Source organism: Beta vulgaris, chromosome 5 (assembly GCF_026745355.1).
Source record: "Beta vulgaris subsp. vulgaris cultivar EL10 chromosome 5, EL10.2, whole genome shotgun sequence".
In the NCBI taxonomy this organism is placed as follows: Eukaryota; Viridiplantae; Streptophyta; class Magnoliopsida; order Caryophyllales; family Amaranthaceae; genus Beta; species Beta vulgaris.
The window spans coordinates 22,621,465-22,643,456 of record NC_079206.1 but is presented as its reverse complement, the minus strand read 5'-3'; the positions used below and the strand labels follow the sequence as shown (position 1 = coordinate 22,643,456).

Below are 21,992 nucleotides of genomic sequence, written 5' to 3'. Positions count from 1 at the left end.
GTATTATGTATTATGTATTATGTATTATATATGTATTATGTATTATGTATTACTTATAATGTATTATGTATTACGTATTACGTATTTCGTATTACGTATTATGTATTATGTATTATGTATTATGTATTATGTATTATGTATTATGTATTATGTATTACGTATTATGTATTATGTATTAAAAATAATTGCCTTTAGAGAAGCCATTAATACTCTAGAGAGGGTATTGTTAATCGAATGGTACATTCTTCCTCTGTGACATATTATTTGATTATTTAGGAGAAGGGATTCTAATCCATTGATTTTGGTTCGTTATGATACTTAACTCTAGATGCTTTGGTAGAGTAGTTTAACCCTTGCTATGATATTTTAGTTTAATTAGTTCATAATTGTTCCCATTCTGCATTTGTCACCTATGTAGTTGAATAAAATAAACAAATGTGTAATATTTGGTATCGATTATCTCTATGGGATCGAATCTAACTAGGGATGACATGGGTCAGGCTGGGGTAGGTCAGGCCAGAACCAAAACGGTGTATTTTAATTTGGACCCAGTACTGCCCCAGACTCACAAGGTCTAGAAAATTCAAATTCTTACCAAATCTTATGCATCTGGCGGATCATGAGTCCCAAACGAGTCCTAATGACTTATTCGAAGTTCCAATTATTTTCAAATCCCCGAATACACCCATTTTAAATTAAAGTCCTGGTAAAAAGTGGTTCTCGAAAAGAGGCCTCAAAACCAAAAAAAAGTTATTATTATTATTATTATTATTATTATTATTATTATATATGTTATATGTTATTGTTATGTATTATGTATTACTACCTCCGTTTCTTTTTAATTGTCACAGTTACACTTTTCACGCATGCTGATGCACTACTTTAAGCCTTTATATCTCTAATTTTGTATTTGTAAAAAATATAAAAACTACATATTAATAAAATACATACTAATACGAATCTAACAAGATCCCACATGACAATGTTTTTATTCACGTATAAATCACAAACGAGGGTCAAAGTGCAATTTGTGAATAGTGTAAAATGTCAAAGTGTAACAATTAAAAAGAAACGGAGGTAGTATGTATTATGTATTATGTATTATATATGTATTATGTATTATATATTACTTATTATGTATTACGTATTACGTATTACGTATTACGTATTAGGTATTACGTATTACGTATTACGTATTACGTATTACGTATTATGTATTATGTATTATGTATTACGTATTATGTATTATGTATTATGTATTATACATTACGTATTATGTATTATGTATTATGTATTACGTATTATGTATTAAATATTACGTATTATGTATTATGTATTATGTATTAAAAATAATTGCCTTTAGAGAAGCCATTAATACTCTGGAGAGGGTATTGTTAATCGAATGGTACATTCTTCCTCTGTGGCATATTATTTGATTATTTAGGAGAAGGGATTCTAATCCATTGATTTTGGTTCGTTATGATACTTAACTCTAGATGCTTTGGTAGAGTAGTTTAACCCTTGCTATGATATTTTAGTTTAATTAGTTCATAATTGTTCCCATTAAGCATTTGTCACCTATGTAGTTGAATAAAATAAACAAATGTGTAATATTTGGTATCGATTGTCTCTGTGGGATCGAATCTAACTAGGGATGACATGGGTCAGGCTGGGGTAGGTCAGGCCAGAACCAAAACGGTGTATTTTAATTTGGACCCAGTACTGCCCCAGACTCACAAGGTCTAGAAAATTCGAATTCTTACCAAATCTAATGCATCCAAACGAGTCCTAATTACTTATTTGAAGTTCCAATTGTTTTTAAATCCCCGAATACACCCATTTTAAATTAAAGTCCTGGCAAAAAGTGGTTCTCGAAAAGAGGCCTCAAAACCAAAAAAAAAGTTTTATTATTATTATTATTATTAATATATATAGTACTTTCATAAGAAGGGAATGAATTTTACGGGCTATAACTCTTATGAATAAGTGATGTGACTCCAAAAAAAGAATATATTAGGAAAAAAATAATTTTTTTTGGCTCTAATCCAATCGTGTGGTTGAGATTCATTATGTAATACTCTGTATTTTTTAGTAAGTTAATATTTATATTTTTATAAAAGTTTTAGTTTTTAAAAAGATTTTATTTACTAAAAAGGTTTATTATTTATTAGAAAGGCTTTTATAAGAAAGGTTTTGGGTATTTAAAATATATTTTAGCCCAAATGAATTTTGGGCCTAACTTTCCTAAGTTTTACTTTCAAGTAGATGGTTCAAAATAAAATTGAAAATGTTTTGAAGAAAATCCAAAAAGGTTTGGAAAAAGAAAAGAAGAAAAAAAATAGATTATACAAAAAGAAAAAAAAAATACGCGGCCAAACTCACGGTTGTGTCTAGGGGTGTTAATGAGCCAGGGTGGCTCGCAAACTATTCGAGTTCGGCTCGGTCAAAGTTTGGCTCGGGAGGGCTCGGCTCGAGTTCGGGATCGGCTCGAGACCTTAACGAGCCGAGCTGAGCCTCCCTAAGTTCGGCTCGAGAGTTCGTGAATTAGCTCGAAAATATTTTAGATATTTTTTTATATAAGATATTAATGTCCCACATCGACATAGAAGGTGAACAACAACCTTATTTTCATTATAAAATCTTACTACCTTTCACTAAACTTCATTTTAAATTATGTCTTATTTGTATTATTGGACTATTTATAAAGTCTTTAATTAACTAGTTCAATTATTTTAAAATATTTATATAAACATTTATTTTAAAATATTTATATAAACATTGAATACATCATATCTAAAAAAAATATTACAAAAAGGTGGCACTAAGTCAACAACTACATATTACAAAAGAAAAAATAAACCTGCATACCTCTTGCAAAAATAAAAAATAAAAAAATTGCATGCTAGAGCGGTACAACTACATCATACGAAATTGCAAGTGTCCCACATCGGTGAAGTGCAGCTTGTGATTGCAAGATTTGTTATATGAAATTTCTGAAGTCCCACATTGGTGAGGAAGGAAAGGAAAGAGTGAACCTTTTGCATTAAAAGGGCATGTGGATAAAGAGTGACAAACTTCAATGGAAGTTGGGCCTATTTATTAAATGGGCATTACCTGACTTTCATATTAGTTTAATCTTGGCAAAAGTATGTTGGGCTATATTTTTATCAAAAGCCTAATCAATAAATATCTGAAATTTTTTGTTTTCGAGCCAAACTTGAGCCGAGCTCGAGTTTGAGTCTTTCGAACTCGAGCCGAGCCTAGATTTTTAGGCTCGACGAGCTTCGAGCTCGAGCCGAGCTCAATCTCAAACATTTTCGAGCTGAGCCGAGCCTGGACATGTTTGGTCTCGGTTCGGCTTGTTAACACCCCTAGTTGTGTCGATGTGGCCAGTGAGTTGTAATCTTTGGTATTTTCATTATTTTACTTATCTTCTTAATTAGATTAATTTAACCTTATAGAATTATGTATTATAGGATAATTTATTATCTTTTGCTAATCTTAGTTGGATAGTCGTAAATATTAGCTATATCTTAGCTAGATTAGTTTATCTTTTTTTTCCTAAATTCATCTTTTAGTTTCATAGTCCTATTCTGATCTACCTATCCAACTAGTATAAATAGGGGTCTCCACCCATCATATTCTTCACACCAAATTTGAGAAATACATCTCTTTTCTCAAGTTTAAACTCTCTCTCTTTCTTAGCCTACCATTTCTCTATCTTCTCCCTTAGTAGTTATTAATTTTCAAGGTGTGTGTATATGTAGATATTTAATAATTATTTTGCAACCTTAGTATCATGTTTTTAGAAAAATATTTTGGATTGAAGTTTATGTTTTTATAAGTTATATTATGAACTACATGTGTTCTGTATGAGCATGTTTGAATGTTTATTTATTTTATTATGCACTTGAATCATGGTTTTAGGTCAATATTATTATAAAGTTTGATCTTTGAATCTATATTCATATAATTTACAAGAGTTCGATATTTAAATGCATGTTTAAATATTTAAAAAGGAGTTATTTTGAATTAGTATTATTTTTCAAAAATTACCTCTTAAGCAAGTTATTTTATTTATGTCTTTATATGGCTAAATTTATAAGCAGTACTATTCTTTTTAAGGGAGGATTATTTCAGAAGGATTTTTATTAGATATACGATCTTTTATGATCGCAATTATAAAGAGGCAACAACTTGTTATTTATTAGCAAGAACGTGAAGGATTTTGTCCTCAATCAAGTGTAATAAACTAAATAATATTAGGATAAGTTATGGAGATAATATATTCAATAATATTATATGATCACAACGTTTTGCTAGAAGTTAATTGTGGTTTGTTGGACTAATATGATTAGGGCCAACTACTAATATCATTGAGTCCTATGAGGTCACACAAGTAATGACACTTGGATATTTACCCAAATCCATTTGTGAAATGGGTTGCGCGGTTTGATGATGGATGGGAAGAGTTGTAACTCATGAGTTTATTAGGCTCATAATGTATGACATTATGAGGCAAAATAAAGCCTCATGAAACACCTCTTTTGTAACCACCTTATATAATGATATGGGGTTACAAAGGTGTACATACTTTACAACTTCTAGAGTGAAAAAATTGATTTTTCCCTTAGCCTTTTCACACTCATTTTCGGCCCTCACCACAAAAGTAAGAGAGTGTTTTTTCTCTCTTCCATACTAGCATACGTGGTGATCCAAGTGTTGTTCGTGAACCAACATTAGAGGAACGACGCTTGACGTTCTAAGGTGATCTCCACTCGAAGTTTGGTGGACAAGAGGAACATACGCATCAAAGGTATAATTCTATACTATTGTTTGATTCATACTAATTTATGCAATGATCTTGGGATAGATGTACAAGTATATGATACTTGATTTTCCGCATTATGTATCTAAGTTCCTACCGTGGTATCAGTTAGCCTCTTGCATAAATTACTATGATCATGTTGATGCATGTTTTATTTCATTTTTTAATTCAATCAAGGGAAGGCTTTATATATGAGTTTATTTGCAAGATTAATATTGTGATATTAATGGATTGGAAACATAAAAATTGGATTTTTATGTATATATAAATATATATATTATACTCAAAATTGAAATCTCACATCACAAAATATCAGATTTTGTGTGTTGGTTTATGTTTTTTTTTTAAAAAAACAAAATTGATATGAACCCTAACTTTTTCACCAAAACAATTTATTGTAACTTCCCTTCAATTATGCACAAGGGTTGTTGATAATTGAGAGGGAAGGGGGAAGGCCGCCGGAAAATCAGCCGGCGTGGTGGCTAGAGCGCCGGCGGCGCCGCCAGACTGTGGCTGGCGTGCGTGGTGGCTGGCGCGGGTCATACCCTGTGCTAGGTGCTGCAGCTGCTGTTCGCGCAGCTTATTGCCTGCGCTGCGCAGGCTGCCGTGGTTGTCGCCGTGGCCAGGTCGCCGGTGCTACCAGCCTGTTGTGCGTCGGTGGTGGGCCGCTGCTGAGGTGGCAGTGGTGCTTGCACACTGCTGCCTTGGCAGCTTCTTTTTTTTAAAAAAAAAAATGTTGTTTTTGAGTATATTCCAATATTGCAAATTGATTGATTAATGGTGATTAATTTCATATTTAAGTCATAATTGAATTAAAATAATGAACTTTGATTTTATTAGTTAATTATATGTGATAATTGACTAGTTAATTTAAAAAGGGATTACTAAGGAGTTAGTAACTATGTTTTATTATTGTTTTTATGATGTTAATTACATTTTAGGTTGTTAGTATTAATAGTTGATTAATTCTTTCATGCGTTTTTATGTGGTTAGTCATCATGTTCAGTTTTTTTTTTAATATGATTAATTTATATGTGGTGCCAACAATTGCTTTAATTTTTCTTTAAGTTTAATATGATTAAATTTGTTAGATTAATATTTTAAAGCCTTTGTGACACGAAAGTCTAATATGATTAAATTTTTTTCTAGAGGTACCAACCATAGGATTTAATGTGAGATTAAATCTTCATGGTGTTATTATGTTTTAAAGTTGTTAAAACATGATAATTTATTTTAGTAGTTGATTAAAATGTATGTTTTATATATATGATATTATGAATGCATGCGGTGACTAGTATGACCCAAAACATGGATAGAAAATACAATCTGCGTATCGTTAATGTATTTTTGTAATCTAAATAAGATCTACGCATCGTTGGTATTCTTGTAATATTTTAGTTTATAATTCCAAAAATATTTATCAAGTATTAATAAGAAGAATGGTGATTCAATCTTATCCTATGAAGCACAAGGATGGAGATCCATGGTGATTCAACAAGGGAGCCATAAAGAGTAGTCTTTAGGTTTAGGGGCCATACTAGGATCACATTTTATTTTATGCATTTAAATATTGCTTTTAAATGCTTTCTAAGTTTATTATGCTTGTGATTTAATTATTTAAATGTTCACTAGTAATTAAATCAACATAATAATTTACTTAGGTCCCTTAAATAAAATATTGGGTTTTTGCTATTCCAAATAAAACACCTACTAAAACTTGATCGTTAGTAATAGGTTCTGCCAAAGCAGGTGTTACTTTCAATCTTGGGCTAAGTAGAGTAATTTTCGAAATTTGCAAGTTTAGTTTGGTTTGGCCCAACAAAATCATCAAAACGGTTTTGGATTTTGTAGCAAAGTTTATGGGTTTTTGTGTTTGGGTGACATGCTCTGTCTAGGATTAGGAAGGCTCTCCCCAACGTTGTGGGTAACTTCCTTACCTGGGAGCGTAATCACCTTAGCAATCACCCATTAACTAAGAGTTACAATTGTTGTAATTAGTAAAAGAGTTTACTTACCTTTTAAACTTGGTTTTAAGTTGAGGCCAAAGTCCACTTATAAATCATGTTTGATAGGATCTTAGAACCACTTGATTCAAAAGGGACAAAATTGGTCAAGTGCTAGCTTTTATTTTAAAGTGTTTAAAATTTGTTAAAACTATTATGATAAACATACTTATACTTTTTGCATCTTCTATGTAGATATCATGTCTGGTAACAACAATAATTCACCTTTTAACTTACGTTCAATCCTTGAGAAGGATAAATTGAACGGGAACAACTTCCTTGATTGGGAAAGGAATCTAAGAATTTTTCTTAGGTCCGAAGGTCGAGAGGATGTTCTTGAAACCCGATCCCAGTTTTAACTACTACCTCTACTGATGCTGAAAAGAGGCCCATAAGGCCGTTGCAGAAAGGTCAGTAATTGTTACTTGCCTTATGCTAGCGGCTATGGAACCAAGCCTTCAAAAGAGGTTTGCAAGCTTGGATGCCTATAGCATTATCCGACAGTTGAAAACCATGTTTCAACAACAAGCTCGGATAGAGAGGTATGAAACTCACAAGGCTATTCTTGAGTGTCGTTAGTTGAAGGCAAGCCGGTCGCCACTCATGTCTTCGAAATGATTGGTTATTTCGAAGCCATGGAGAGGTTGGGCTTTCCTTATAGCCAAGAGTTGGCTACTGACATCATTCTGCACTCACTTCATGAGGGGTTCAATACATTTCGATTGAATTTAATATGAATGGGGTGTCGAAAACCCTTGCTGAGTTACATGGGATGCTCATGACTGCCGAGCAAAACATCACTTTGACCTAAGAAGGAAGTTCTTATGGTTCAAAAGGAAAAGGGTTTTAAGAAGGAATGGGCTGGCAAGAAAAAGCAAGATAAGGGCAAGCAAGTTGCCACTAAGACTGCTAGTTAAGCCACAGGCAAAGGCAAAGCCAAAGGTGGCCGCAAATGCCAAGTGCTTCTATTGTGATCAAATAGGTCATTGGAAGCGTAACTGCCCAAAGTACTTGAAGGATAAGAAGTCTGGGGCTTCTTCTTCAGGTATCTATGTCATTGACATTAATTTAGCAACCTCTACTTCTTGGGTATTTGATACCGGTTGTGTTTCTCACATTACTTCGAATGTGCAGGGACTAAGAAGGAGTAGAACCTTGGCTAAAGGAGAGGTGGAACTGCGAGTTGGAAATGGTGCAAGAGTTGCGGCTTGCAGTTGGGACTTATAGTCTACCTTTGCCTTCTGGATTAATATTAGAGCTTAATAATTGTTATTATGTTCCTGCTATTACCAAAAACATTATTTCTATTCCTGTTTTGGATAATGAAGGGTTTTCATTTACAATTGAGAAAGGTTGTTTCTCTGTTTATTTGAATTCAATGTTTTATGCCACTGCTAAGAGGTCTAATGGTCTATATTACCTAGACTTAGACAAAGATGTCCTTAACATAGACAGCAAAAAACATAGATCAAGCGATACTAATCCTACTTACTTATGGCATTGTCGTTTAGGACACATAAACGCGAAACGCATTCAGAAGTTAATAAAGATGGACTTCTAACATCTTTGACTTTGAGCCATTTGATGTGTGTGAATCATGTTTAATGGGTAAAATGACAAAGTCACCTTTTACTGGAAAGGGTGAAAGGGCCAGTGATCTATTGGGCCTAATACATACTGATGTATGTGGACCAATGAGCACAAAAGCTAGGGGAGGGTTTGGATACTTCATTACTTTTACGGACGATTTAAGTAGATATGGATATGTCTATTTAATGAAGCATAAGTCGGAATCATTTGAAAAGTTCAAAGAATTCCAAAATGAAGTCCAAAACCAGCTTGGCAAAACAATCAAAGCACTGCGATCCGATCGTGGTGGTGAATATTTGAGCCAAGAGTTTAGTGATCACTTGAAGAGTTGTGGAATTCTTTCACAACTCACTCCGCCTGGAACACCTCAGTTGAATGGTGTTTCCGAAAGGAGGAACCGAACTCTACTTGATATGGTTCGGTCTATGATGAGTTTTGCTGATCTTCCAATATCCTTCTGGGGATATGCTCTCGAAACTGCTACTTTCACACTTAATAGAACTCCATCAAAGGCAGTAGATAAGACACCATATGAGATATGGAGTGGAAAAGTTCCAAACTTGTCTTTTCTACGTATTTGGGGATGTGAGGTTTATGTAAAGCGTTTACTTTCAGATAAACTCGCCCCTAAATCAGATAAGTGTTTCTTTGTGGGTTATCCCAAGGAAACCAAGGGCTATTACTTCTACAATCGCCTGAGGGCAAAGTGTTTGTTGCTCGTCGTGGTGTCTTTTTGGAAAAAGATTTTATTTCCAAAAAGGCAAGTGGGAGTAATGTATTTCTCGAAGAAGTTCGAGAAGAGCAACAAATGGACATAGTTCATCCTATGTGTACAGCGACACAAGAGCCAGATGTTGGGCATGAAGCAGTTCCTTCTTTGGAGAAATCTTCTCCCATAACTGACCAAGTGTTGGAGGACATACATCCCGTACACGAACCTCCTACTGTCCCACTCGAATCTAATTCGTGCGAAAATTCTCAAATTGTTGAGAAGAAAATTTCTCCTGTTGCAGCCCCTCGTAAGTCTAGTAGAACAAGAATACCAACCAAGAGGTTTGTTGATTTCTTGTTAACCGAAAATTCTGAGATAATGATTTTAGAATTTGAGGAACCTACTACTTACAAGCAAGCTTTGATGAGTGAAGACTCCGAAAAATGGCTTGAAGCCATGAGGTCCGAAATGGCATCCATGTCTGAAAATCAAGTATGGGACTTGGTGATTTGCCCGATGGGACTACACCTATTGGTTGCAAATGGGTTTTCAAAGTGAAAACGAACAAGGATGATAATATTCAGGTTTACAAAGCAAGGTTGGTTGCAAAAGGGTTCAAGCAAGTTCATGGTATAGACTATGACGAAACCTTTTCACCGGTAGCCATGCTTAAATCCGTTCGGATACTCCTAGCGATCGCCGCCTTTTATGATTACGAGATTTGGCAAATGGATGTCAAAACCGCTTTCTTGAATGGGTTCTTGAAAGAGGATGTGTATATGACACAGCCGGAGGGTTTTGTGGATCCAGAAAATCCTAGGAGCGTATGTAAGCTTCAAAAATCCATTTATGGATTGAAGCAAGCATCCGGAGTTGGAATCTTCGTTTTGATGAGACAATCACAGTTTGGTTTTCTCAAAAACGGAGAAGATCTTGTGTTTACAAGAAGGAAAGTGGGAGTAACATAGTCTTCTTGGTCTTGTATGTAGATGACATACTTCTCATAGGAAAGACATTCCCATGCTTGAGTCAGTCAAGGAATGGTTGAAAAGTTGTTTTTTTATGAAAGACCTTGGAAACGCTGAATACATTTTGGGGATCAAGATCTATAGGGATAGGTCTAAGAGGATGATCGGACTTAGCCAACGAACTTATATAGATAAGATCGTCACTAAGTTCAACATGGAAAACTCTAAGAGAGGCTTCCTACCCATGCAACATGGAGTGTCGCTTAGCAAGACTCAGTGTCCTTCTGGGCCTGATGAGATTAAGCGAATGAGTAATGTTCCTTATGCGTCAGCTATAGGGTCCATTATGTACTCCATGATTTGTACTCGCCCAGATGTTTCATATGCCTTGAGCATGTGTAGAGATTCCAATCAAATCCAGGTGACGCACACTGGAGTGCAGCTAAGAATATCCTAAAGTACTTGAGAAGGACTAAGGATAATTTCTTAGTGTATGGAGGTGAAAGTAAGTTAATTGTTGAGGGTTACACAGATGCGAGCTTCCAAACTGACAAAGATGATTTCCAATCCCAATCTGGTTTCATCTTTTGTCTAAATGGAGGGGCAGTGAGCTGGAAAAGTTCAAAGCAAAGCACTGTGCTGATTCTACACACAGAAGCTGAGTATTGCTGCGAGATGCAGCAAAGGAAGCCGTTTGGATGAAGAAGTTCATTCTGGAGCTAGGAGTAGTGCCTAGTGTTGGAGATGGTATTGTTTTACATTGTGATAACAATGGTGCCATAGCTCAGTCTAAGGAACCAAGATCACATCAAAGTGTAAACAGTACTTAGAAAGTTTCATCTCATTCGAGAAATCGTTGAGAGAAAGGATGTAATAGTTTGCAAGGTTCATACGGATAGCAATGTCGCTGATCCTTTGACTAAACCTTTGCCACAGCCCAAGCATGAGAGTCATACTAGGGCTTAAGCATATAGGAGAGTGGGTTTAATTGTGTACTATTTACTTTTAATTAATCCACAGTTATAATTACTCGCTTTGATATGTTATGTTTATGTTTATCAATAAAAGTTTTGTTCTTATTTAATCTTGGTTTAGTATTAAATAAAACGTTCAAAGTATTTTATAACGTTTGATAGAATTGTCAAATACGTGATTTGACAAATGGAACTCTATCCAGTGAACAGGAGTTATAATATACCTTAGTCCCTAGTTCGAATCATTAAGTTGAACGTAAATGATTCAGTTTCATGGACTAGATTGCAAGTTGATTGATAGCGCAGTTTCATGGGCTATAGGGACATGGAGATGTCTAGTCATTTGCATAGGCTTGTATAGTTGATACACGCTGGGCAGACCTAGTGGGAGTTCTCTAAAAGGTTTATGAGACTCTTATTAATATTTTAGTGGATTCCTTTGACATGAGTATGACACTGTTCTTACTTAAGGATTAGTATGTTCTTGACGCTGTAAAACGCCGTGCCGTAAAAGGAGGTTATAAAAGCAGCGATCGAACTGCTATGAATTGAGTGGGAGCTTTGGTCATACAAGATTGGATAAGTCCTCCTAAGAGTTAGGATTGGTGTCTTGGCCTCTTGAAGAGTGAGAACTGAAAATGCATGGCCGTGCTCAAATGGATTAAGAAGTTAATCATTTGTTTCGACAGTTCGAACTCAGATTTCAAGGAACGACTTGAATATTGGTATGATGAACATATGATGTTATCATATCATCAAGTTAGACATTAAGCGACTTAAGGAGTTTGAAGGTTACACACTTGTTCTTAGACAAGTGGGAGATTGAAGGATTTTGTCCTCGATCAAGTGTAATAAACTAAATAATATTAGGATAAGTTATGGAGATAATATATTCAATAATATTAGATGATCACAACGTTTTGCTAGAAGCTAATTGTGGTTTGTTGGACTAATATGATTAGGGCCAACTACTATATCATTGAGTCCTATGAGGTCACACAAGTAATGACACTTGGATATTTACCAAATCCATTTGTGAAATGGGTTGCGCGGCTTGATGATGGATGGGAAGAGTTGTAACTCATGAGTTTATTAGGCTCATAATGTATTACATTATAAGGCAAAATAAAGCCTCATGAAACACCTCTTTTGTAACCACCTTATATAATGATATGGGGTTACAAAGGTGTACATACTTTACAACTTCTAGAGTGAAAAATTGATTTTTCCCTTAGTCTTTTCACACTCATTTTCGGCCCTCACCACAAAAGTAAGAGAGTGTTTTTTCTCTCTTCCATACTAGCATACGTGGTGATCCAAGTGTTGTTCGTGGACCAACATTAGAGGAACGACGCTTGACGTTCTAAGGTGATCTCCACTAGAAGTTTGGTGGACAAGAGAAACATACGCATCAAAGGTATAATTCTATACTATTGTTTGATTCATACTAATTTATGCAATGATCTTGGGATAGATGTACAAGTATATGATACTTGGTTTTCCGCATTATGCATCTAAGTTCCTACAGAACGATATCCATTATTATTTACCCAGGCAACGGCTTGTTATTTATTAGCAAGAACGGTAACCATTATATTATTTACTCATGTAATTTTTGTTTAAGTCATGTGGATAAGGTAGTAATCCCTCGTAATAGACTCAGTAAAAAATACTAAACTTGGGGGGTGCACACTTTAGGAAAGGTATCTAGGCAAGGAAAAACGATTTTTTTTATCAAGGTTATATAGTTTATATTATACAAGTATTGTCAAGTATCCAGAAAGGTTTTTTCGAAATTAAATATTTCAAAAGTTTAATTAAATAAAGTGTTTAATATTCCACATATACATGTACTCAGTACTTTTACTGACACACTTTTGTTTTGTTTTGTTTTACGGCTTTGTCCCTGTGATGACCCTATTTTGGCGAGCAGAATTTATAGGTTGATATGATGCATACTTCATGTGGGGGGAGCTAGTGAGGAATCATAATTAGTCAAGGAGTTGTTATTTTACTTTTTTTATTCTTATTTTTATATAGTTATACAATAAAGTTTATATTAATAAAGAAAAGTTATTTCCGCTGCATTACTTTAAGTTCAGTTAGTAGTTAGTATTAAAGCCTTCAACGTTATCACGTGGCGGTAATACTCTTAAGTTTCTCAAGGAGTTTTATATTAAAATAAGCTTTCCAAAAGAGAGAAATTTGGGGTGTTACACATTCTCATTTCTCATGTGATCTTGCATATATATATATATATATATATAAATTTTAGGGGCTTCTTTTTAGGGACCCCTTTGGTAAGAAGAATTTTTATTTGGGTTGGCCTCGTACCCCCCCCCCCCCCCCTCAACATTGAAATTTGGTTTCACCAATATCAACCTTGGTCTCACATGTGGGGGAGATAAGAAGCAATACCATTAGATCCAAGGGTCCTTGGTATTACTCTTTATAAATACTTTGTATTATACTTATTTATTTAATATGTAAAAAATACGGGTGTGTATAAGGCGGTTTTAGGTTTGAATATATCAGACCCAGACCAATACATAAAGAGTCTCAATTTTCTAGACCCAAACCCTTAAAAACAGATCGGAGCTAACTGAGTTTGGGTTGGATCCTCGATACATGTCCCTAACTCTAACATACCCTGTGCGCAGGTCTGTCCACCTGACTCATGGCGAGTCTTTGCCAGCTTTGATTTATTTGAAACACGTTTTAAAAGATTTCGTTTATCTTTTGACTACAGACATCCGATTTTACGGGATAAAATCTGATTTTAACCCTCGAACTCAATCTTTGGTTTATGAAGTTATGATGCGAAAATCTACATTAGATACGTCTCTAAGATATCCCTAAAATGTCCATATAGTTTCCCAAAATATATATCAATTAGGTTTATGAGTCTTCCTTTAAATACTTCTTTTTTCGAAACATATTTCAAAACTAAAAACCACTACAACGAGCTAGTCAAACTTGCGCACATCCCACGTAGGCAACAAAATTATGCCTACTATCGTCAATGACTTTTTTAATACCAAATTATCAAAATAACTTTTTGTTTTAGGATTTCTTGTCAAAAGCTACCTAATAAGTCCAATGAAAAAACTACCCTTTAATATTTTTTTCAAACATAAAACTACCTTAAAAACACAAAAACCTTTAGTAGCGACTACCGTTTAACAGACGTTGTTATTAATATTTCATGTTAACGGGACCCAACACGTGACTTCCATCCACTTCTTATAGCTGCAAAATCAATTTTTGATTTTGTACTTACTTAAAACAGAGCAAGTGTTAGTACTAGAATAATTGTTTATTGTCGAGGTTGAATTGTTACGGCTTTACCGATACGCATCAACAAACCACGTCAAAAGAAAAGGAAAAATCAAAAATCAACTTATTGCTGCGGTTTTCATCATCAACGAGAATTTCACAAAATTATTTGACTAATTTGACCAGATATATTGATGCGGTTCCCACAAAGAACCGCAAAAATAGATTAAAATATTATTTTTTTAATAATATTATATTCTATTATTGTGGTTGTTGGAAAGAACCACAACAATATCCCTCCCTTTTTTTTAAATATGACATACTTAAGGTTTTCTCAATTATTAATCCGTCATCTTCCTTCACTCCAATCTCCTTCCCTCTTTTTACTCCCTCTGCATAAGTCTCTCTATATCTTTGAGCTTCCTCCCTCTACAAGTCTCTCTCTCGCTTCTTCAAGCTTCCTCGGTTTTCCTTCTTCTTCAAGTCTTTCTCTCTCCTCTCCTCATCACAACAGCTTGAATCTTTCTCCTCCCTCATCCTTACCAACCACACGAAGCCGCCAATAAATCTCTAGCACATTTAACGGTCGGCGTTCCTCGCTCAACCACACGAAGCCCTACGTTCGTCCTACTCGCCCGACGTTCATCCCACGCAAAACCCTTCGCTCGACCACACAAGCTGCCAATCTCCAGCGTTGTTAATGGTCGTCACTCGACCACAAGATCCCTAGATTCAAGGTCATCACTCAACCACAAGATCCCTAGATTCAAGGTCAGAATCAGAGACGCCAATCTCATTTTTAAATTTTTCTTTTCGTTTCTTAGTTTCAAGTTTCACTTAATTCATTTCTAGGTTGTTGTTCAATTTTTTTCTTTTTGCATCTCAGTTCCGCTTATATGTCATTTAATTTCTTTTATTTTGTTTTTTTTTATTTTGTATTTAGTTTTCGAGATCTGTTGGTGATATTGTATATTTGTGGAATTTTTCATTTTTACTTTTTTGAATTATTATGATGTTAGGGTTTCTAATTTTTGTTTTTATTCTATATTTTTGTTTTATTTGTCTTTTATTTTGTATTAGTTGGATTTTTTTCTATAAGAACATTTAGGAGTTCTTTGTCATTACTTTCAATTTGTTGTGCTTTATTTTCTTCCAAAATTTTTATCTTTTAAATATGATGGCAAAATGCAAAAAAAAATATTTTCCGGTACTAGCACCTGTTGCTGCGGTTTTTGGCTAAAATCGCAGCAATAAGCCAAACTTATCGCTGCGATTTTGATCTATTAATGCGCCTTGATTTGCGATGGCGCGAAATCCACAACAATAGGCCACTTAATAAGACCGCATCAGTTAAGGATGATTCTACTCTCCTTTACAGATTCTCTCCAACTAAAGATGGAAGACAAAAAAACTCACTCAAAATCAACCTCTCTCTTACATTATTATGTATATTTATGAAAATTAGTTCATATCTGTAAAAAAAAAGGGAAATTTCCTCAGGTACCCCTGAGGTTTGGCGTAATTCCCAAATTACCCCCACATTTGGAGAATTCCTCAGATACCCCTGAGGTTTGTGTTTGTGCTCAAAATACCCTTACTATGGATGGAAACCTAACACCGTTAGGTTTTCCTCTCCTTCTCCCCAATTTTCTTTTTCTCTCTCCATCTATCATCCTTCATTGATGAACATGGAAGATTTCTCTCTCCTCCCACCTCACTCTAAATCCCTAACCACCCAACCCCCACCACCTCCCCTTCCCCCCCCCCACCCCCTGCGTCGCGCTCAGTCGCATCCCCTGCCTCGGCCGCCGCTCGCCGGAGCTTCGCTGGCCACCAGCATCCTCGTACTCTCTCTCTCCCTCCTCTCCTTCGTCGATTTGGACGGGTTGGGGTGGGGGGGCTACGGGGGAAGACCACGAGTGAGGCGAGAGAGAGTTGCGAGCTCCGGCGAACGGCAAGCGAGCAGCAGCGGTGGTCTCCGACGGTGTGGCGTGCGCTGGTCGCCGGTTGTGTTGTACTGTAACAGCCCGATTCCCGAGCTGCTAGGTAAATACACTTAAGATTCACTAATCACAATCAATGCTTAATAAGCCTCGAATTAAATATTTACTCGCAGCGAAAACATAACCTATAAAACGATCCTGGACATGTGGTTTATTGGCCCACAAAACAAAATGCTTTATATAAGACTTCAATTACACCTATATCTCGACTAATATTCCCAAATATTGTATACAACGAAATATATCAGATTCTATTCCTTAATTGACTATCTAAAATACAAACTCAATGCATAAGCTACGACGACATCTTTATCTTGCTTCGCTTCAAAATCCTAAGCTCACAACACCAAACCTGCAACAATGTTTGACTCTGCCACCCACCAAGTGACAGGCCACATAAATGACAACACTATCAGCAAAGGCGAGTACACACTGTGTAATAGAAAATACAAGTTTAGGTGTATTTTGAAAACTAACACATAGTTATAATAACAGATAATCACATTCAACTCAGTTATTATAGTTTCACAAAATCAATCGTTTGGCATGAACGTGAATGGAGACGGGTACCACGCAGTTTCAGCTGTCTCCAAACTATTGAGGGTCGTCACCCCACCTTTTATTGTTCTGCTTGCAAGATTTAACCGGACATGTCCTATAACGCCAAGAATTCGCCCTTCCTGGAAGGCAACAGTTAGGGACTCTACCCGCCCTAACTCGGGTGCATGTTCATGCCTTACTTTTATATGTATAAAATAAGATATTTAATTATTCATACTTGAATCCTCAATACTCATAACATAACACCATATGCAACCTTATCTGGTCTTAACTCATATCTGAATCATTTCCTCACTATCATACCAAATCATATTTTAAGAAACATAGTATTTTCGAACAATTCCAATAATTGAACAAAAAGATACTTTTATAACAATCCAATAGCAATTCACAACTAACTCATAGAGATGGATCTATAATCATGACCATAACTATAAACGATATATAATATCTAAAATTTAATATGACGCACACAGGAGCATTTAGATATATTTTGCTGAACCTAAAGGTTTTCTCAACTCTATAACAATTATACGAAACCTCCAAGCATCATAACTTGATTTCCCATATCATCTTGAATTATATACGTCTACAAAGCCATTCTCCAACAACCACCTCACAATAACATCAATAATCAATAACCAAACTTAACTAATTCCCAATTCACAAATTATCAACCTTTAACATTCTAATTTCCTTAATCCTTAATTAATAACTATAACTTTGATGATATTAGCTACATCGGCTAGCATCCCAATTCATAATCATAATTATAAATTATATAACTAAACCAACTAAATATAACACACAACCTTACCTAAATCAAGAACATAATTTGGCTACCAACAAATATAATGAAAATATAAGGCTAACTCGGCACATAAATAAACCTCAATAAACTGATTTCCATCTTGCACTCAAATCCTTAACCAACCGAATAACAATTCCAACAACATGATCCCTTTCATAATTTCGAATGATACTCCATTCCAAAATCATCCTCCAATAATCACCTCATGACAATAATCAACAACCAATCTTAACTATTCTAATTAACTTCTTCTAACGCAACTACTATGCTAATCAAACTAAATCCCGCAAATAGAAATTAACGAAGTCAATCCCATAACTCATAATTCGACTTCATACATATTAACTCCAACTACAATAATCATAACAGACTCCCAGTTCTAAGTTTATGATTCCCATCACATCATCAAGAACGGCTATCCGATAATACATCTTAACCATAATAGAGATGAATAAATTATTCACTAAACAACCTGTAACCATATCACTTAATCTAAATCAATAAGCTTTTCTAAAATCATCAACAACTTAGTTTTCTTAACTAAACTATAAACTACTATAACAACACCAGAACAACATAACAGCAGCAACCACAAAACCAGCCACCACCACCACTACAATGACACAACAACAAAAACAACAACGTAACCCCACCACAACAACTCCACGGTAGCCACCAACCAGAACAACAACAACCAATAACTGTGGCACATCACCACCACCACAACAATCCCAACACCAACAATAATATAATAGCAACACCACCACTAACAATAACAACAACAGTACCACAACAACAAAACAACAACACCAGAACAGGACAACAACAATAACAGCAACGCAACAACAACAAAAATAACAACTTCACAACTCCACCACCACAACTTCACGCACTAACAACAACAATAACAACTTCACAACTCCACCACAACAACAACAGCAACACTCTAGAGCAACCACAACAACAATCAACACAACACTTACAACCACTAGAAGTAACACAAACAATAGCAACAACGACAAATAACAACTTGAGCTTGAATCACTAATCAAGAATTCTGAAATTTAAAGAAAAATAGACAAGAGGTGTGTACCTCTACTCTATTAGGAGCAGCGAAGAATCGAGAAACAGAGGGGTTGAGGGGGAGGTTTCAAAGCTTCAGCAACAACGCAGCAACAACAATAACAAACAATAATAACTTGGTTTAATTTACAAAACTTGAAATCAGAATTCAAGAGAAAGAAAGAGTATGAATATACCTCTGCTTCAAGAGCGGCGAAGAACAGAGAAGCAGAAGGATGAAGGGGTTCTCGAAGCTTTGACGGCGAGCACCATCAACCACAACAACAGCGGCAGCAGCGATTGAACACAACCGCCGATAGAAGAGAGGAGTGATGGCGATGGCGAGTGCAACCACAAAAACAAGATGGACGAAGAAAGAGAGAGGGACGAGTCGGAGAAGAACGACCAGCAACAAAGCTTCGGCGAGCAGCAATCCCAAAACAACTCGCATCATCGGGGATGAAACCACCGGATTCCGGCGAGGCGGAAAGCAGGGGACGAGGAGAGAGAAACAAGGCTGCAACCCACAGCAGTGGTGTGGTGGCTTGCGAGCAGCACCACACGCACGACAAGAACACTGGCGAGGAGGGGCGCGGCTCCGGTGAGCATAAGACGCCGACGAATGGAACAGGCGAACAGAGGAGAGAGACACGAATGGGGTTGGGGTTTTACTGGGGTTGGGGGTTTCTTGAGTGAGAAATCACAAGTAAAAGAAAAAGGAATGGGTTTTGAGGTTTTATCTTCTATTGACCAACCAAGCAAATGGGGAAGTAGATTGGTTTTGTTGTTTCGCCAAATAACCGACAAACACGATTTGGGTTTTGGGTTTGTATTTCTATTTTGGGCAAATTATCCACAAACCACGCTAAGAACCATAATAATAATAATAATAATAATAATAATAATAATAATAATAATAATAATAATAATAATAATAATAGTAACTAGATAGAATTAGTATAACAAATATATTACAACACGACAAAAATAATTCATACTCCAACTCAAATAAAATAAAAGTTTTCGAAATATAATTAACTTAATAAATATAATTAATATTTAATAAACGCACTTAAAAATAGGGTTATTACATGTATGTGCAGCAGCTCGATGAAGGAGAGGAGCGAGAGAGAGAGTGCGACGAAGGAGAGAGAGTACGAGGATGCTGGTGGTCGGCGAGCGGCGGCCGAGGCAGGGGCTGCAAGAAAATTGGGGAAAGTTTGGAGGATGGTGGGGGGTGGTGGGAGGAGAGAGAAAGCTTGGAGATTCATTCATGGAGGAGGGTAGGAAGAAGGAGAGAAACTGAAGAAAGAGAGAAAAAAAAGTTAACGGTGTTAGGGTTCCGTCAAGAGTAAGGGTATTTTAGACCCAAACACAAACCTCGGGGGTATCTGAGGAATTCCCCAAATGTGAGCGGTAATTTGGGAATTACGTCAAACCTCGGGGGTACCTGAGGAAATTTCCCAAAAAAAATGTCGCATTTGGGGGTCATCATATTTGCACTTTTGGTTCGATCAGTGGCGGATCGTAAAACTTTTTCTATCAGGGGCCAAAAAATTCCACGGTGCTAAATATAGAAGTCTGAAACTACCAAAACATATGGATATTATTTTCAAGTCCAATGTGACAATATACATATATATTATAAAAATTTATCTATGTATTAGCTAAAATATTAAAATACAAGTACCATACTCCCACTCTTGGAAAAAAATTAAAGTAAGGGTCGACACTCTTTCAAAATTTTAAATTATTAATAATGTACTTGATGATAAAACTTTTATAAAGTTATGTACAAATAAAACAAAAAAGTAAATAAACAAAATCCTTGAAACATTAGCCACTAACAAGGAAAACCATAAAAAGAATAAAAGAAACATAACCTTTATTATACAAATTAAACATCAATTAGACAAAAAAATTATAAGAAAACAAATAAAATACATGAAATATCATCCACTAACAAAGAAAAACCCTTCCTCATAAAAGGAAAATTAAAATCCAAAACTCTACATAACCAACAAAGAAAAGAAAAACTCAATCTGATAGATAATGAAGTTGATTTCTGATTTCTGGTGCATCTGATTGAAATATAAGAATACAAAAAAGATAGAAAAGATTCATCATTTCTTCCTCAATCTTCAACTTCGTAGTATTAAATCCAAAATACATAAACAAACTAAAATCAAATAACCTCCAATCACCTTCTCTTTCAATCTTGAACATAAAAACCATGAACTTTCATCTGACCTTCCTATTTGTTTTTTTACTTCGTCATCATCTTTGAAGTCACTTTTTCGTGATTGTTATTCATCAAAGTAGTAAATGTTTCAATACCATGTTGCTAATGTTCCAAACTCAAACCAATTGGAGTGATTTTCCTGATGGCGGCTATGAGAAGAGAGAAAGATAATACAGAACTTTGAAATTTGTCTCAGCAATACTAAGGCTATGTTCAGTTCACCTTATTTTTGCTTATTTCAGATCTAATCAGATCAGATCAGATCAGAAAAAATAAGTTCAGATAAGATCAGTTCAGATTTTGCTTATATTTAAAAATCATTATATCTTTCATAACATATTAGTAAAAATTATAATAATTGAATATTAATAAGTACTCATTGAGACGAATCAAACAAGACCCCACATGACTATATTTTTTCTTATATATTGAGAAAAATCTAAAAGATAAGATCTTGTAATCAGATCAATTCAAATCAGATCAGATCAGAAAAAATAAGTTCAGATCAGACCAGATAAGTTCAGATCAGAAAATTTCAGGTGAACTAAACATAGCCTAAGGAGAGAGAAAGGGTGAATAAAAAAAAACCAAGTTCAAATAAATGACATGTCTTTAGATTTAATTTGAGATTATTTACATTGGGCTTATTTATTAATGTCATCCAAATCTATATTCTTGGATCACCCAAACATATCATTTGTCTAATCCCATAATTTCAAATAAATATCCATATCCAAACTAAAGTTTTTTGGATACGAGAAATTGAGTTCAATCAATCCAAACTCTTTTTGAGTCTAGTCGAGTTCATTCTGAAACTTTTTTCTTGAGCCTGAATCCAGTCCGGTCCAATAATTATATAATATATCTATACTAATATATTAAAAGGCGTGCGTAAATCATGAACGGTGCCACGTGGCGCTCTCCCTATGGAGTTTTAGTTCATGTAATCCATGTACATAAAA

General features: G+C 35.2%; 1 protein-coding gene across 4 annotated transcripts in view; it reads right to left on the bottom strand.

Moving 5' to 3' along the window:
• LOC125497538 (uncharacterized) overlaps positions 1–19,573 on the bottom strand; it is a 45,869-nt gene extending 26,296 nt beyond the window's left edge. The window contains exons 1-3 of one of the 4 annotated variants that reach the window (XR_007274426.2): positions 18,986–19,549; positions 18,820–18,882; positions 16,432–16,724 (exon numbers count right to left, since the gene is read on the bottom strand). Coding sequence is in view for 1 of the 4 variants with exons in the window: in XM_048644708.2 (XP_048500665.1) it covers positions 18,986–19,242 (257 nt within the window). In the remaining 3 variants the exon portion in view is untranslated. Of the gene's footprint in view, positions 1–16,431; positions 16,725–18,819; positions 18,883–18,985 lie in introns of those variants that run through there. The other 3 variants (XR_007274427.2, XR_007274428.2, XM_048644708.2) reach the window with 3 other exon arrangements.
• Between the last annotated feature and the right edge of the window lie 2,419 nt (positions 19,574–21,992).